The 18,923-nt window shown below is 37.3% G+C and overlaps 1 protein-coding gene across 5 annotated transcripts in view; it reads left to right on the top strand.

The window, feature by feature from the left end:
• Window positions 1-15,643, top strand: part of KNL1 (kinetochore scaffold 1) — a 31,088-nt gene extending 15,445 nt beyond the window's left edge. For 4 of the 5 annotated variants that reach the window (XM_082762322.1, XM_082762324.1, XM_082762320.1 and 1 more), the window contains 16 exons: window positions 133-277; window positions 1,155-1,222; window positions 1,348-1,446; window positions 5,007-5,122; window positions 5,963-6,053; window positions 7,716-7,832; window positions 8,350-8,437; window positions 10,239-10,319; window positions 10,795-10,834; window positions 10,947-11,048; window positions 11,521-11,621; window positions 11,954-12,022; window positions 12,173-12,282; window positions 12,845-12,963; window positions 14,210-14,332; window positions 14,442-15,643. In XM_082762322.1, the coding sequence (XP_082618448.1) occupies window positions 133-277; window positions 1,155-1,222; window positions 1,348-1,446; window positions 5,007-5,122; window positions 5,963-6,053; window positions 7,716-7,832; window positions 8,350-8,437; window positions 10,239-10,319; window positions 10,795-10,834; window positions 10,947-11,048; window positions 11,521-11,621; window positions 11,954-12,022; window positions 12,173-12,282; window positions 12,845-12,963; window positions 14,210-14,332; window positions 14,442-14,547 (1,575 nt within the window). In that variant the 3' untranslated portion in view covers window positions 14,548-15,643. The remainder of the gene's footprint in view (window positions 1-132; window positions 278-1,154; window positions 1,223-1,347; window positions 1,447-5,006; window positions 5,123-5,962; window positions 6,054-7,715; window positions 7,833-8,349; window positions 8,438-10,238; window positions 10,320-10,794; window positions 10,835-10,946; window positions 11,049-11,520; window positions 11,622-11,953; window positions 12,023-12,172; window positions 12,283-12,844; window positions 12,964-14,209; window positions 14,333-14,441) is intronic. The other variant, XM_082762323.1, reaches the window with a different exon arrangement.
• The last annotated feature ends 3,280 nt before the right edge of the window (window positions 15,644-18,923 follow it).

Genomic DNA, 18,923 nt, shown 5'->3' with positions numbered 1-18,923 from the left:
AATGTGCAGATACCGAAAATAAATTTTGAATGTCAAGAAACAGCTACATAAGCAATTGATTGAGTTATTCTTACGTTGTTTCATATAGCTTTTCTTTTCCTTTTTTTTTTTTTTTTAACTTGCTGATACTAGGTTACTTCTGGCGCTCTATCTCAAAGCCAAGTAGATGTTCGTGAAGGTGAAGATCCTCCAAATCTATCAGCTAAAAACCTGGACTGTACTCATGCCAACAGCAGCAGCTCTCTAGATTCTGTTAAGGCTGACACAGAATTAACAAGTAAGACTTCCTTTGTAGCAATTGCCTCAAACTTTTCTATTCTTTTTGCTTAATCAAGGATGAGCCCTACCCATAATACATATTTAATTTCTGAAAAGCCTTGAGTGCTTTTGGTACAGCTTCCTACCCAGCCAGCTGACGTGATTTTACGTTCTGGCTATGAGGCCAAGCCATTCAAGCAATACTGAGATGAGGAGGAAAAGCAGTAGAATTTAAGTACACCTTTGTTTTAATGGGCAGGTTGGGCTGAAGAGGCGGTTTAGGTCCCCTAGCACAGAGTAAATCTTAGTTTATTAGCTCTTGCCGATTAGCTGGTACCTACCAATGAGGCAGAAATCTGCCAGTCATCTGGTAAGTGATATTTTGCCTATGTTTACAAACCCAATTCCAACTTTGCCCCTTGCAACCATGAATATATATGTTTTGTCCAGTGGAAGTTGGATTCTCCTTTGAGTGAGAAACTAGGCCTTCTTAGCTTGGCACTTGAAAGCTGTGGTTTTACCTAGAAATTTGCTGGCAGCTCAGATGCCATTTGGTCTCTGCCTACCAGTGTTTCCCTCTGAACTGGCTGGAGTCTGTTTCTCAGATTTATTACTTTTTAGTATGATACATGTGGCTTTCCTCCTATAGAAAAGTGAATTCTGTCTTTTCATTACCACTCTAACATGAATTTTATTTTACATTAAATTTCTAATCTATTCCTTAGGATTTGCCTAAAGTAGTTTTTTCTTCATTAACTTCATTCAGCACCAGATACACACATAAAGGTCAAACTGTATATTAAAATGGCTTTACTTTTGGAGCTAATGAACTAAGATTCATATTTCTGTAATAATATTTTTAACCTCACCAATGTCCTTTTCTTATTTTTCTCTAGTTCAGCGATGCAGTCAGATGGAGTCTCAGCTTCTCACAGACAGCCTCTGTGAAGATAATTTATGGGAGGTATGCATATAGCTGAGAGATGTTAATTTCTTTTCCTAACAGGAAAAATACTTGTGTGCATATATACTAATAAGCGTTCTCACTTGAAGAATGTACTTAAGTGTATGTTTTTCCTAACTTTGCAGAAATTTCAGAGTGGTGTTATCACAGTTGGAGAGTTTTTTACACTTCTTCAAGTCCATATTCCAATTCAGAAGCCCCGACAGAGCCATCTTCCAGCCAGTGTGAGTATCTGTCCTCCTGATATGCAAGAGGCTTTGAATTATACTTGTGGTTTGTCATTGTTTTTTTAACAGCTAAGTGGTCTGTATTGAAGGTCTTTAAATGAGTCAAGGCAGAAGTCAATTCCACCTTAGGAAGTTAGACATGCCATGTTTTCAATTCTGTCTTTGCTTGTTTACCTCTGATAACGGATGCTTTTTTTTTTCCCTCAGTACTGAAAAGTAGAATAGATTTCTATCTCTTGACAAAATACTGTGTATTGAGGATCATCTGTTCTTGGATAAAGATTCTGATCCTTGGTTTTTGAGCTTGCTAAAAGAGCAAAATGTTTGAAAGCAAGAATTAGAAGCTGTATCTAACTTCACTTTATCTTCTTACTACGTCCATTATCCACTAAAGTCAGAATCCCAAAATGCTGCTCTGCCCTCCTGCTGCCGCCTCTTCTATTCTTTTCTAAGCTGCTGCACCATGACATACCTGTTCTCCTTATTTCTCACCCTTAAGTCTGTTCTGCCTGAACCTTTTTTCAGTATCCTCATCCTCAATGGAGAGAAGACTTCTTTTGAATTCTTGCTGATATGGGAACAAATATTTTGCACGCATGCATACAGACAAGCACCATGTATTAGTAGTAACCTGATACCAAACAAAGAAGTAATTGTACTGTGCAGCCTCTCTGAAAACAAGGCAAGGTGTCACAATTAAGAGAAGACTGAGATTTTTCACGAGGCAGTTTTAGGACGAGGAATGCCTTTCATTAATCCACCTCTGGCAACATAATTCTTAAAGTAGAATTTTTTTCTGTAAGCTCATCTTGAGTCTGTCTTTAACCCATCCACACTTCTCCATCCACACTTCTCATGTTCTGCAAATTTTGATATATGAAGTTGATCTTCAGGTTGTTCTTCTTAAAGCCCTGTGAAGAGAAAACCTCAAAGCTAGTATAGCAGCACATGACTAGCAAAAGCAAAATAAAATTTGTTTGGGTTTGGTGGGGAGGAGTTTGAGTTTTGGAGTGTGGGCTTTTTTGTTTGTTTTTTCCCTAGTGGTTCTGTTCCATAATGTTTGAAGGTACATTGAGGAGTCTGCAAAAAATATTTTACCTTTAGCTATAATGTTCTGAGATACCTGATTTGTGTTTTGCTATGCTATGGTTTTGTTCATTTAACATGTGGATTGCTTCAGTCAATTACAATTGCACCAATCCCTTTATTCAGCCTGGGTTTACTCAATGCCTGGAATTTAGTTCTGTCATTTACGTCTGGGGGAGGGGGGGAGAAAGCACTGGGAAAAACTGTCCAAACTGAAAAAAAAAAAACGTGCTGAATTTTAGTGTATCTACTTTCCAGTATTTCTTCCAGTGGCTCCAGTGCAAAGGTAGATTCCTTCTTACATAGTCTAGTTGTTGCTTTCCTTGTATAGAGCCACTTCCAGTAATGCAGTAGAGAAATTTACAGGGACAGTCAGCTTTGATGTGCAAATTGGTAAGCAAGATACTGAAGTCAGTTTCTTATGTTCAGACCTTAGTTTTGGATAAGCACTGCAAAATGTAAGTGTGTACTGCCAGTTGTAAAGTGTTCCAAGTATAAATATCTGACTTCTAACTCTTTACTTTCAGAAATAACTGGAAGATGTTCCCTTTATTTCCCCTAACTTAAAAGTAAACTAGGAAACTTGTCCCATTACAGTATTGTAATAGCTTACACATTTTCTATCAACTTGATTTTTACATTTTACTGTTATTATGTCAGTTTTGTGTTTCAGTAAAGATACCTGATTTTTATATAAGCTCTCTTAAGAATGGTGTATCAGGGTTGCTTGTGTGTACACCTTTGTGTAGCCAACTGATTTTCCAATTAAATGCTGGAAATAGTCTGTCACCTGTCTGGATTTCATGAGTAACTGCCATTTCTTAAAAAGATTATCTAATAAAGTAGTGTGAATGAGCTGCTTAGTTTTCTCTATTGACATGGAAAGCTTTTGAGTTTTATGAGTAGAGAAAGTTTGTTTTTATTTTTTTTTATTGTGTTTATTTAATAGAGGATATGGGGAATCAGCTCAAACAGTTCCATTTATTGTTGCTTACAGCAGTTTCTGCTGGCATGGCAAATGATGTGCCAGGGGCAATGGAAAAGCCATCATGCAAAGTGTAAAGCATTAGCAGTGTCTGTATAACTTAGAAGTAGGTTTGGCAGGTTCTTCTATGCCAGTACTTTTTCTAGCATGCTGGAGAACTTTTCAGTAGTCTGTTCGATGTTAAATAAGTTCTAATGACATTCATTCTTCCTTCTTCTAAATGGGTTCTGTGATACCTCTTTTGGTAACGTGAAGTAGTTTCCATCACAGTGACATATTAAAAATTCCTAACAGTTGTTGTGTATGAAAAGATATATTCAAGAATGTACTCTTTGCATGCTAAGTGGTATATTTGTGAAAATTCTTTACTTGTGAAATTCATTCTAGTAATTCAGGTTTAGTTCTTAGAAAGCTAGCTCCGGTATAACCCAGTCTTACAGTTGTAAGATGTTACGTTGTCAGGGTACGTAAGTCAGCAGAACATTCACATTAGAAATTTGGATACCTTCTTGGAAATAAGGCACCCTGCTGTGGTGTTCTGCCTTTATTCATTCCTTCTTTGCTGACTGACTGAGATTTCTGAGTTGCCTATGCAAGAGGAAGTAAAAAGTGTCCATTTTAAAGTTCTTTTTAATTCTGATATGGTAAAAGAATGAAAGCTGATAAAAAGAATGAAAACTATATTAACATAATTTGTATTGATTGAATTGTTTCCTTTATGAATGTTAAATCTCTTGAAGTTTTATTTAAGATACTATTCTTAGCTACAATTTAGTTTACACTTCCGATTTGCAAATTTATTTGTACTGAGCTGTCTCTAAATATTCATGCATCTTACAGAACTTTGGTACGACTCATTAGCATCTGACCGCTGATAAAAACAAACATAAAAAATAAAACAATCACAAAGACTAAAAGCATTCTCTGAAGGGATTGAATTAACCTGTTATTTATGTGCTTCATATATAAGTAATTTTTGGAATATCCCCATCTTATTTATTGGATGTGACTAAAGGCTTACTAAAAATTGTGAATTTAAGATAACTACGCTTGATTCAGAATCTTGTTTTACTCTGGAGCACTATAATTATCTGGGTAATGTACACACATTTTTTCAGTTTTCTGTCTAAAAGTAGTATAACCTCTTCCAGTTTAGGTTTTCGAGCTCTAGTGATGAGAGCTCCTTTTTTCCCAAAAGGAAGTCTGTTCTCGAAAGTGAGGAAACAGGGAGCATAAAAGTGAAATGAGCTACTAAGGTTATAGGATTACCTTTTCACAGAAGTAATTGGACAGGTCCAGAATGGGGAGGAAAAAATCGTTAAAGTACGTCAAGCTACCTCCGTTTTTTTTTTTCCTGTTCTGCAAAAAGAACGATTCAGGCCTTTTTGGTGGTTTCTGTACATGAATTGATAGAAAGTTGCTGTTTTTAAAAAGCATGCATCTTTTTTTCTTTTTCCTCATCATTTTTCTCTCTGTTCTCTTCCAGTGTGCTGTCAGTGCACCACCAACTCCAGAAGACCTGATTCTCAGTCAATATGTTTATCGCCCCAAGCTGCGTATTTATGAAGAAGATTGCCAGGTCCTTTCTCAGATGATAGATGAGTAAGTCTTTTATTTCTCTTTTTTCAATCACAGGTTATATTAGTAATTCTATTTTTCAGCTCCATTTGCATGCAGAATGTCCTTAAGAAAGTTATTAATTACAAATGGGAAAAACAGAAAAATGGGAATAAACTTACTTAATGTAGGTAGCAAGTTTATTACAGGTTTATACGGTATAGGGCAAACTCATGGGGAGGAGCTGTGGTTATGGAGATAAAGCTTGTTTTTCCTCTGGTACTAATAGAGTGTTTCAGTTGCACATCAGAAGAATTAAAGTAAAAGGTTTTGAGTTGTACTCAAAATAATCAAACATAGGAAGCAAAATCATAATAGGTTATGATCTGTTGTTTGTTCCAATTTTCCAGTGTTTACTGTTAATTGAAATACAGTTACCATAACTTATTTCCTTAACCTGAAGGTCACTTCTGGTCTGATACATGATGCCGTTTACAATTTGTGTTAAATCAGGTTTTATGGTAAAATTCAAAATCAGTAGTAAGATTTTTCGCAGCCCCGTTAGCACCATTTCCCATTTCTTTAGCTGTGTAACTCTCCATCTCCTGTTCAGACCTGTTCTCTACAAAAAAACAATAGAAAGTGAACTTTGCATTATGTTCCAGAGTGTAAAAAAACATAGCCCCTGTGTAGTGAAGGCTTTAGAGGACCTCTCCAAGATGTAATACCCAAATAAATGAAAATGTTTACATTTCCATACCTTAATTAGAAAAAGTGAATATAGTGTATAAATACCAATGTACTTCTTTATACGCTTGATGCAGTTACAACGAGCCTTTCTTTCAATTCTTTCTTTTTTTTTTTTTTTTTTTTCCTGTATTTCAGATTAAAACAGTATATAAGCGTCCAGGATCAACCACTGGTGAACGTGAATAAGAGTTTGTGGGAAGTAATGAGAACCTGTTCTGATGAAGAGGTAATATTGCATAACAAAATAATGTAATGAAGGAGTAATTTATGCATTCAAATTTATGAGGAATTTGCACATTTAAATAAAATAAGAACCATAATGGTCACTGAGTAATAGTAGGTAGGTAGAAGATACAAGGTAGAATATTTTCTGAATGAAAGTCTACTATGAGAACTGGAATAAAGAATTTCTTATATGCCAGAAGGGTTGAATGCAAAGATGATTATAGTACTTTAGAGGAACATGTTACTGTGAAACAGAAAAACTTGCTGTTGATAATTCAGGTTAGTTAAAGAAGAGAAACTTTAAAGAAGCCCAAGCAAACAGTGCAATTTTGGAAGCGAAAAAACAAAGTGCTCTTACTGCTGAAGCTCTAGCTTCACTGGTGGTACAGAATTGTCCATTAACTTAAATGTTTATTTAGTTTGGAAAGGTATGGGTAATAGTGTGAGACATAATAAGCAGAAAACGTTACACAAAAATAAAACTGCATACAGAATTTGGAGTACAACGGTGGTGTCATGTGCCAAAAGAAAGATGATGAGGCCAGAGGGTATTTAAAGGAGGATGCTAATGATAATGGGCTCAAAAAGCACCCCAAAGACATTTGAATTTTAAAAAACAGAAGCATTATAAGAGCGTCCCAAACAGAATTAAAAAGGTAGATCAAGGGATTGTTTTCCTCACTTTTAATGCCAAGAATAAAGGACTAGTCAAACAAAATAAAAAGTAAAAAATTTGGAAGACAGTATTGTTCATAGTTCGTAATTAGATTTCTATTACAGTTTATCACTGAGGCTAGGATATTAGCCGGATTCAGGAAAACTATACTTAGAAGCAATAAAAGCACCAGAATCATTAGTGAAAAATAACAGATTTGAAAGGTTATTAAGGAAACGTCTACATAGCGGCATTACAATGATACCACCTAGTGGAAATGGATTGAAAACACTACAAAAATGCTTTTTGTAAGTTCCTCTCAGTCTTCTGGATTGACAACTGTCAGAGGAAACCTTGAACTACACAATTCTCATAGTCATTTATAAAGTAGTTGAGTCACCATTCCGGGAGCTGTTAAAAGACTGGGGACATGGTTTAGTGGTCTTGACAGTGCTAGATTAACAGTTGGACTTGATCTTAGATGTCTTTTCCAACCTAAATGATTCTGTGGTTCTGTAATCTGTAGCTATATTCTATTAAAACTGGTGGCTTTTTTTATTTCTTGCAGTTTGGGCACTGCATGGACTTCTGTTAACATTTTGGTTAGCCTCCTTAAGTTAGCCCCTTAGTAAGGGGGCAAGTGTTCTGAATAAGTCTTAAACAATTAGAATGAGACATCTGAATGAAGCTGCTGTTTTTTAGCAGAAGCATCTCCTTAAGTTATTGGAGCTGTTAAAATCTGATGATACTGCTTTCTATGCTGCTCACTCTTGGAATACAGATTGTGTTGGATCTTTGCTAAGAAAACCATTACTTTAGTAGTAGCCTTGAATTAACTTGGATTGTCCAGTCTTAAATTCAATTTCCTTTGAAACTATCATGTAATACTGCAGCTAGAGAAATGGGATATTGCAGGGAGGGAGAGCAGAGAAGAGAGAAAGAGTTGATTGAAATCTTTTGTTTCGCATTCCCATTCACTTTCCCTTCTGTATTTTCTATTCATTGCAGCTGAAGAGCTTTGGAGCAGAACTGAACAAAATGAAATCCTATTTCATCAAAGAAAGTAAAATCTTGGCTCACAATGAGAAAGAGGCATTATACAGCAAATTACTGCAGAGTGCACAGGTAATGTGCCGCAAGGCTGCAGAGGTTTAGGTTTAGCAGAGGAACTTCTATATTTTATCTGTGCTTAGACTGGCATAAGCTGTGACCATCAAATGTAGGACCCTAACCACCTTGTATAAGACTCCTCCGTATTGAACTTGTTTTCCTTTTATTTATAAGCAAATATAAAACACATTGGGACAGTGACTTTGCTTCTAGTTGAATTACAGGAACCTTCTACCTATGTATAAGTTAAAAGCTCTAGAAATTTATTTAGTTACATCTCATCTCATCCCTTCAAAAAAAGAAAGTGATTAGGAACGTTGTTAAGTATCTGGTATTTCCTTACCTATGGCAACTGTCTTACTGTCTGTTAGTCTGCCTCTTCATTCTAATGACAGGTTGTGTCAGCTACTTTAACTAGTTTATTAGCAAGCAAAGATCCACATGGTGGTCCCAGAAGGCGTTCAGCCTCTTTAAAAATTTCATTGACTTGTGTAAGAACACATTGCAACAGAGTACAATTTTCCCGTTTTAGGAACAATATGAAAAGCTACAGTCAAGAATAGCAAATGTGGATGAATTGCTCAAGGAGGCAGAAAGCTGTCTGGCTGAACTGGAAGCAGGTATGTGTTTGCAAACCAGTGACTGATTTGCTGATTTCTTGTCCAGTCCCTGTGTTTTTCTGTAGAGCTGCTATGTAAATGCATCAAGATTCTGTGTCTGGTGCTTGCTTGGAATTTTAAAAGTCCCATATTACAAATATCCGTTAGGTCTGAACGCCTTTGTTTGTGTCTGCAAACTCATTTTGTGGGAATAACTCGCACATCAAATGAAGTCTGGGAGCATTTCTGCATTGAAATACAGAATTATAATTGTAGCCAAGCTGGCTAAATCTGAAAGTGATGACAGCACAGCTGCTGGCAGCACACAGAACCTGCTAGTGATCCCGCAGATAGGCAAGCCTAAGCTTTGTACTCCAGGACCGTACCATTTTCAGTGTCATGCCTGGATGGTTTAAAACTTGTTCAGCTGTGTTCAAACAAGCTGCAGTCAGTACTTGGGATTGCCACGTAACGATAACTGTGTGTCTTCATAGAACAATAGAACAGTTTGGGTTGGAAAGGGCCTTAAAGATGATCGGTTCCACACCCTGCCATGGACAGGGATACCTCCCACGAGACCAGGTTGCTCAAAGCCCCATCCAGCCTGGCCTTGAACACCTCCAGGGATGGGGCATCCACAGCTTCTCTGGGCAGCCTCTTGCAGTGCCTCACCACCCTCAGAGTGAAGAATGTCTTCCTTATATTTAGTCTAAATCTACCATTTTTTAGTTTAAAGCCATTACTCTTTGTCCTATCACTACACTCCCTGACAGAGAGTCCCTTTCCAGTTTTCCTGTAGCCCTTTAGGTACTGTAAGGTTGTTGAGAGGTCTTCTCAGAGGCTTCTCTTCTCCAGGCTGAATAACCTCAACACTCCCAAACCCTCTATGTCGGAGAGGTGCTTCAACTCCGTGTTCATCTCTGTGGCCCTCCTCTGGAATCATTCTAATACTTTCATGTCCTTCTTGTGCTGGTGGCCCCAGAGCTGAACACAGTCCAGCAGGTGGGGTGTCACAAGAGCAGAGCAGAAGGGGACAATCCCCTCCCTCATCCTACTAGCCACGCTTCTTTTGGTGTAGCCCAGGACACAGTTGGCTTTCAGGGCTGCAGGCACACACTGATTGCTTGTGTTGAGTTTCTCACCAACCAACACCGCCAGGTCCTTCTCCTCAGGGCTACTCTCAATCCATTCTCCACCCAGCCTGTGTTTGGATTTGGGATTGCCCTGGCCCAGCTGCAGGATGTCGCACTTGTTGAACCCCATGAGGATCACACAGCCCCACCTCTCAGGCCTGTCCAGGTCTCTCAGGATGGCATCTCTTCCTTCAAGCATGTCAACTGCACCACACAGCTTGGTGTCATCGGCAAACTTGCTGAGGGAGTGCTCCATCCCACTGTTTGTGTCACTGACAAAGATGTTAAACAATGCCAGTCCCAGTCCTGGCCCCTGAGGAACACCACTCGGCACTGATCTCCATCTAGACATTGAGTCATTGACCTCAACTCTCTGAGTGCAATCATCCAGCCAATTCCTTACACACTGTGTAGTCTTATCTGTCAAATCCATGTCTCTCCAATTTAGTGATGAGGATATTTATTTTTTGTTTTTCATTTATTTTTCTTCCTGCTTCTCAATGCCTTCAGTAGAAATTAAAGTGCATGGTAATAGCTTTGAAACAATGCAATAAAAGGAGCTTTATTCTTTATCTGTTACTACTTGAGGGTAATAATAAAATGTCTAGGACTCAGAGATACATGTAAATGACTTCTAAATACTGAATCTGGGAATTCTGCAGAGACCTTCTGATCCTTGTTTCCCACAGATTCTGAATGGGAAGATTGTGAGACAGACTGCAGTGAGGAAATGGCAGAAGAGGACTCTGAATCAAAAAAACTAGAGGAAGGTAATGGTACCAGCTGAACTAACTGCAGTTTTTTTGTGGTGTTTTTTGTTCATTAGTGTTAGTTTTGTTTTGTTTGTGGTTTTTGGTCATTTGTGTTTTTTTTTAGTTTTGGAGGGGGTAAAACTGTTCCCATCCTTGCTGTATTAGTTGATATCAGTGCAAAAATTACCGCTTTCTTTCCCACATTGGATATAGCTAATAACATAAGTGTTAAAGAATGAAAAGGATTTGTTCTTCTCATGGATAAGTGGGATTTAGAACTTGGAAAAATATGACTGGAAGGATGTGTACTGGCTATCATACCCCGCACTTCAACTGTTCTGTAACTACTAGCTTTTGTTGGCAACATCAGTATCCAGGTAGAAGTAAGAGCTGTTGAGATCTTTCATGTTGTTAAGGAAGATGACTGCACAGTGAGTTAGGGCTGTCTTTGCTGCTCTTTTCTCTTACAGCTTTTTTTCCTCCTTTCTCTTAGAATTGGCAAGCCTCAAAGCTCAAGAAGAGGAACTTGAAAGGTAAGATGTCAAAAAGCTTAAAGGAGCTTAAAAATGTACACACTCGGGTTCTAGAGATTTTTGTGATTTTTCACCGGTGTGCTACATCAGATGTTTTGCTTTATCTTTGCAGAGAACTGTCAGATCTGGAGACTGAGAACGAGCAAATGTTTGTTCAGCTGAAACATCTACAGGAAAAAGAAAAAAGCTGTGAGGAACTCCTGGAGAGATACAAGTAAGGAAGGGAATTTCAGGTTTTATCTTTTTGTATCGGTTCATTCTGGGGACTCACATTTCTATATAAATGTTTTGGGATTTGTTGTTTTTCCTTTTTATTTTATTTGGAAGATCTTTGGATGCCCCCCTCTTCACAATCTAGGATAAGCAAAAAAGCATTGGTGAACTTCAGTGTGTGAGGAACTGTTCTATTAACAACTTTGTAGTGATACTTTGCATACAGTCTTTCTGCATCCAACTCCCCTCCCATCCCAGAATTAACATTTATGTGAAATGAATAGTATTATGCTTGGGTTCCCAAAAGATTCTTACGCTCTGTTGACAAATGAAAATTTATTTGGTCTATTCTAACATAGCTACAAGTGCACTTGATGCTCTGATCTTTGTCCTTCAGATAATTGTTTTGGTTGGTTGGTTGATACTTAGTTGTGTTTTTGTTTTGTTTTGTTTTGTTTTTCTGTTTCTTTTAGCTTCCCTGAGTGGGAGATTAGTGAATGGACTGAACAACAGGCAGTCTTTAATTTTCTTTATGATTCAATTGTACTTACAGTCGTATTTGGACCCCCAATAGGTAAGTGGCAAAATGGGTAGGTTTATGGCTTATGAATTTGAAAGGTTAAATAGTTGCATGATAGAAACCCAAAGGTTCTACATTAGTGAATATCTACTAAAAAGAAATAGAAAATAAACCATAGTGCTCATGGGCTGCTAGTAAGCAGAGAGAGCTGATAAATGATGGCTTTGAATATGTTTATCAGTGCTTTCTATACAAAAATTGTAAATATGTGTAATGAATGTCTGTTTCTGAAGAGGAAGAGCTGCAACTGCAGAACTAAGCATGGAAATAACTGATACTGTTTGCTTGTTTTCTGTTTTCTTACTTTTTTTTCCTTTTCTTCTCAGATGGTGATGTTTTTGGTGAAAATCCTTCCAGAAAGATAGTTAGCCTGAGCTTTGAATCTCTCTTGGATGGTAAGATTTTGAGTAGCTTGAAAGTAGCTGCCCTCGTTATCTCTTACTGGGAGGACACGTTATAAATTTGTGTTTTAGCTGCTGATGTACTACTACGTGGCTTTGAGGAGATTTCTTGCAATGTGTTTTTTTATTTTTTGTTTTTAACAGAGGAAAAAGCTCCACTCTTCTCATGTTTAGTCCATAGACTCGTCTTCCAGTTTATTGAAAGTCAGGGCTGCTGGCAAGAAAAGTGTCCCACACTGCAATATTTGCCTCAGGTAATGTGCCAGAAAAGCCTATGTGACTCTTGAAAAATATTAAATCTTTTTTTCTCACAGAGAATAGGGTTGATACTGGGAACAAAAGCATATTGATGAATACTTCATTAATGCAAATCAAAATCAGCTTCATGAATAAATATTCTGTGATGAGATGGGAAGTGCCTGTCCCAGAAGGCAAGAGACCTAAAAGCTGTGGTTTCTTCCTAGTTTGCTGCCTTAGTGATTTCTTAAAATCCTTTTCTCCTGCTAGTAGAAATCAGAGAATTGAGCTGAATGCCATTCTGCTTCCAAAAGAATTAACAGTTTAAATAATCACCAAGTCCAGTTTGGTGTTCCCACATATCTGTGTAATCCTGTTGACAAAGCCAAGGGGAGAAACTTAGGGCAAAGAACCTATGTTTGTTTTTATGTATGTACAGTTTAATTTTTACATCCAAACTGAGATAGCAGTTAAGCTGCATTTTTCTTTTAATTTTCTAGTATAAAACTGCATTTTCAAGTATCACATAATTTACCAGTCTCAGTTCCAATGTAATTTTTCTTCTGATCTCATGTGTAGGTGCTTCATGATGTCTCTTTGGTGGTGAGTCGCTGCAGGATCTTAGGAGAGGAGATAGAATTTCTGGAGAGATGGGGTGGAAAATTTAATCTTCTGAAGACAGATATCAATGACACAAAGTGAGTAACCTCAAGTGGAGCTTACACAAGTCTTACAGAGGGCCTCTAGACAATCAGAAAGATAATCATCAAGATAATTTGGTTTTCTTTAAGATGTTATTTTATGCAACTCCTTATTAACAATCTAACCTTTTTTTTAGTATAATTGAACTATAATATCCAAAAGGCTGGAAACAAAGCTCCTCTGGGATTCAGCTAACTTCCTTACTATCTTCTACTCTCTCCTTGCTTGCTGATTTCCTCTTTGACTTGACTCTCTCACTTAAAACTTTGGACCAGAGTGTAGTGATGCAAAGGAGACAGAGCCAAGAGTTTACCTGTGTAGCTTAGTGCTTAGTCTTTGATTCGCTTCAGCCAAGCAGAAACAGCCTTTGAAAGATGAATGCACTTAAACTAAAGTTTATTTTCTTTAGCTTTCATTTTCTCACACTACTTCCCACCCAATTGATTTTTGTCTGCCTGCCTTTAAGCTGTTTACGTACATTAAACGTACATTAAACGTACATTAAACGTACATTAAAGTTTGTAGTACTCTTTGCAAAACAAGTGTTCTACTACGTGCCAAAAGTCCCTTAAAAGCTGCAATTATTTAGGTCAAGAAAACAGATGCAAATGCAACCTATTCTCGGATTTACTGTGGTAGATATACCTTGGAATGACCATTTTTTATGTTTGTCCTGTTTTATGCTATCCCAGAGCGTCTGTTCCCTGGGCCTTGTGTACTTGGTGATGGTCTTACCCTTATTGGCAAAAAGATTCAGTTCTGGCCTTCCTGGATATTGTCATAGATAGAAATTCTATGACAATTCTATTCTAGAAGTTCTGTTCTAGATGGAAATTTGACCTGATTTAAACTGGGTTGGATTCCTGAAACAAATTTAGAATTATGGTCCTGCTTAAAAGCTCAGAAAACTTTAGCTAGCTAGAAATGTTTTATGTTAATTAGAAAACAGATTTTTGACTATTGCTCTGTACTCTCCTGTAATTTTGAAAGAATCTGTGAATTACATGTGTATAACTACTTTGGGGGTTTTGTTTTCTAATTCAGTGGCAGAATGCTGATAGTGTTAGTATGGAAAGGTTCTTTTAACCTTATTCATGAAGCCACTGCTAGTCTATTTCAGACTTCTTTAGGAATTTTTGAGCTTATTGCAATTTGTTTTCCTTTCTGCAACTGAATTCAAAGGAGATGGCAGTATATTTGTGCGTTTTCTGTTGATATTTTTTGTTTCTATTTCTCACACAGCGTGAAGCTTTTGTTCTCCAGTTCCACAGCTTTTGCAAAGTTTGAGGTGACTCTGTCTTTATCTTCCAACTACCCAGCTACTTCACTGCCTTTTACTGTCCAAAAACAAATAGGAAATATTGGGTGAGTTGAACAGAAAGAACCACTCCACGTAACTGAAATTTAAAGGTAGGGGTGGGATATTAAATGGTCTGTATGCCCTCTAACACATGGTAATTTTCTCTTTTTCCAGACATGAGGAAATTTCTGCTGTTCTGTCCAATGTACCAGTTGGTTACCACTATCTGCGGAGAATGGTGAGCTTGATCCATCAAAATCTGCTCCAGGATCCCAGATGATTCACTAGATCCAAGTGTAGGACTGAAGAAGTCAAACTGGACAATCTTTTACTTTAGCCTCATAAGAATTCAAGGTCTCTCTCACCAGAATGGGAATGCTGTTGGCTTCTCGGCTCTCTAGGAATCTTGTTTAGTACCTGCTTGATATCGAGGATGCTCAGTGTAGACCACAAGCTTTTCTTTTGTACCAAACTATAAATGGAGAAGTCTCTGAAGAGGACGAGGAAAAGTTTCTTAACTCTTCTATTAATCCAGTCTGCCTTTTCTTCTAATCACCAGTGGCCTTGGCCTCCTTTTATAGTCTTTCCTAGTATGAATATTCTTCTGACATAGCTTGTTAATTTTATTCTGGATTGATTTACAGAGCTCGTGTGAAACAATAATGATTATTTTCTAAATTAACATGACTGGAATTTCCTTTCATTAGCATTACTTCTCTACTGCATAACATTCTAACTATATTACATTGATTTTGATCTTTATCGGTTTCCCGGAACCCTTCCCAAAACACAGAATGATAGTCTTGCTTCCGATTAACCAAATAATCTGTAATAATTGGACAATTGGCCAAAGCTGGAAAGACTTCTGTCATGAAGACTACAGATCTCTGTGCTTGACCATGGACTTCAGGATGCAACAGACTCGGAGTCACCAGGTTCAATCTGTGTGAGCCCTTACAACGCAAAGTTTGTTCTGATGCTCTGTGTGCAGGTCTTCGTCCAGTACAGTCTCTCTCTTCATTTTGGTACATTGTCTGAGGTTGTAATGAGTTAGAATTTTAGTGAGGAGACTGAGCTATTTAAATTTAGGAGATGTCTGCAATATCATTGGTGCAGTCCAGATTGATTTTGTATATAGTTTATATATTATGTAGGTTGAGCTGTTGGAACTGATATAACCCTGATTGAATTTATGGTGTTGAAGCACCTACCATTTCTAAGCAATCCACTCTGTAGGCTGACACTGTTTTTTGTAACTCTGTAAAATATTGAATTTGAAGATGTTTTCATGTGTTTAAAGTGTTGATATATTTTTGTCCTTTTACATTTTTTTTTGTTTCTATTTGCAAGGTGGATGTTCATTAAACATTTGAATTACTGTTCTTCCTTCTTCAAGGTGTGATTATTGGCTGCTTCGTTTAAACTTTTGACTGAAAAATTACATATTACTCTTGTAAAAGCTGTTAGCTATTTGAGAGAATTTTTTCTTGTGTTTCCAAGTGCTAGACCACTATGGCTGGCTTTTTCAGGACAATTTTATTTAAATTTTATTTGGAAAATAGTGACTACGTTGCAAATGACTTGGATACTATACCTGGAATTACTTTTAAATTTTCTGAGGTCATTTTATCAGCAGTAATAACCAGTAGAGGGTGCTGCAGTGGTACTTTATGATTATTATCTAGCTTGGGTTTTTCATGCATTTTAATTTTTTTCCAGCATGTTTCCAAGCCAAAAAGAAAAAAAAAAAAAAAAAAAGATAATGAAGACTGGAGTAAATTTTTGGTAGAGTTTATATTGGTCTTTTTGAATAAAATAACAGATGAAACAAAGCCATGCATTTGCAGTAAAAAAAAAAAAAAAAAAAAAGGGGGGGGGGTTAAGAAGAAATTAAGCAGTTCCAGTGTTGTATTTAATTTACATTTGTACTTGATTTTTGGAGTTAAAGTTCATAGTGTGTCATCTATAGGACTTGATGTATTACTGTTAAAAACTTCATAGATATAACGTTTACTTAAAAAAATAAAAAAAAAAAAAAAACATTTTGCTAGCCAAACTTTGATGAGAATTTGGTTATATAAACTTCAAACACAATGCTTATTAGAGCCATTGCTCAATCATAAAGTGGGATATACAATATTGGCAAACTCTTATTTCCTTCAGCAATCCATTTTTATTCTCAGTACAAAGTTGAAATTAGACTTCAAATTATGTCTGTACTGCTTTTAAGGATGGGGGGGTGGGAAAGGAAAGGTAGAAGAAATTAATTACTTTTCAGTAATATTTTCTGGAGGGAAAAAAAATATCCATCTACAGATAATGACTTACTTCATATATGGTAATAAAATACTAACTGAAAGAATGAGCTATCATGTTTTCATACTAATACCATTGGACTGATGTTTTGACCTTGGCTTTCTCTAATGATTAATGTATGGATATCAATAATAGCCATTGTTTTACTGCATTTAATTTAAAGCACCTGTTCTTATAAATTTAGACATCATCCATGAGCACCTAAAATTACCCAGACATGTGTGAATCCCAAATGAATTTCAACTATTTTCAAGGTCTAGTATGTTACAGAAAAAGAATCATGTATTGTCCTTCAATATTGCTGACTTTATTGACTTTTATGACAATATTGCTAAAGGGCTGATACCTTTATGTATATGTAAATGGAAAAGCCTTTCTTCTCTTATGGTCTGTTTTGTCACCTTACATGCATATTAAATTTTTAGTAGTCTAGTAAAAGGTTAAAAAATGCAAATGCAAGTTACTGTGCATTATTAGTAATATTCTGCTTTCATGTTCCCAACCTTAGTTTTCATGGGAAACACTCCAAAATGTGGACAGAGGATAGAAACACTAGTGGAAAACACATTTATTTAAGCATACATCAGTACTTTGAGAAGAGTCCAAAAGTAAAATGAGTGATCAGTTTGGCAATTTAGGACAGGAAAGGGTAATCTAGTGCTAAAGCAAGTGTTTGCCGAGCTCAGGAACAGAAGGGAAATCTTGGTATTGAATCAACTTTTGTTGCAGTTCTCTCTCTCCAAGTACAGGGCAGCTGTGAGTTGCAAACCGGGTTCTCTAAAGGGCATCATTGTTTCAGATACTTAAAATTGTTTAATGTTTCTAAAACTGAACTCTGCACACTGTCTAATCTTGCTTTGCAATTCTAGTGCTACTTCACCTGCAGCAGTGGAAGCTACTGACACCAACATTTGAATCACAGAATCATAGGATATCCGAAGTTGGAAAGGGACCCATGAAAATCCTCGAGTCCAGCTTCTGGGTCTGCACAGGACCACTCCAAAATCAGACCATGTGTCTGAGAGCGTTGTCCAAATGCTTTTTGAACAATGGCAGGCTCGGTGCTGTGACCACTGCCCTGGGGAGCCTGTCCCAGTGCCCAACCACCCTCTGGGTGAAGAACCTTTTCCTCCCCTAACGCAGTTTCATGGTGTTCTCTCCTTGATATCACCTTATCTCTACAAACTATAGGAAAAAGACTTGTGAGTGGAAAAAGGATTTCTAAATAGGCTATTTATACCAGATATGCCACCCTGAAGGAACGGCAGTTAAATTCAAATCAGCCATTAGATACAGGATATTAAGTTAACTTAAACAGCTTTGAAGTTTGAACACAAGCTCATCTGCTTTAACTCTGGTGGCTTGTACTGGTGAAGTTTTAAGAGCCACCACGACTGGGTTCCAGTCAGTGAAGGGACCGTAACAAGAATTTCCTTGGGTATGAGATTCTGAAGTGTTCCTTGTATTTTGTTCCTCCTTGAATCTTCGTGGTCTTGCCCATGTGATGGAGGACAATTAATAAGGTTTAGCTGTGCCCTATGATGTGCATTGCCATACAGCCTCATGGGTACTTCACACAGTGACAAGAGCTTTTTACCTTAATTTTCTTTAAGTAGACAGGATATGGAGCACTTAAAAGGATAGCAACATGTACAAAGGGAAACCTTTGGCCAGTGTCCTTTCTTCCCTGCTTTGTGCTGTAGGATTCCCCTTGGGGTTAACGGGCCTTTTTAAAGCTAGCTGTGTAGATACCAAGCCAGTACTAAATATTTGAGAATATCTCTTTAATATCTCATGTTCTTTATCTTTGCATTATTTTATCTGTATGACGCACCAGCTAGCTTGCCAGCACTAAAATGGATTTAATAAACATTTTAATGAAAAGCACAAAAACTCTTCAAATATTTCTAACAAGCCTGGCCTGAAGCTATTTTGATCGTGGTGCTTTGCCTGTTGTCAGAACGAATTCTTGCCGGTGTCTGTAATAACGTGGCACTGCTACATTTTGTCCTAATGTTTGGTACTAATACGCGAAGACTGGAGCTGAAGGAATTCCTACAGACCTTGCTCAGCTGCAGGACTGGAAAGCAGCAGTGACATTTGAGGTTTCCTGCTCAGCGTTACCCTTGCTTGTGGCATCGAAGTCCAGCAGGGAGAGGCTCAGAGCGAGGATTAAGCCATCAATGAAACTTCTGCTGCCTTTGGTATTTTAGCAGGTGCTTTTATGTGCAGGGTGAGCTTTCACCATTCATCTGTGTTTTTTTTTTTTTTTTTTTTTTTTTTTTTTTTATAGGCGGAGGTTACTTTGGCTGATTTTTAACGGAGATGTGTTCACCCCTA

Source organism: Aythya marila (genome assembly GCF_965140915.1).
Source record: "Aythya marila genome assembly, chromosome: 5".
Lineage (NCBI taxonomy): Eukaryota > Metazoa > Chordata > Aves > Anseriformes > Anatidae > Aythya > Aythya marila.
This window is presented reverse-complemented; position numbering and strand designations above follow the sequence as displayed.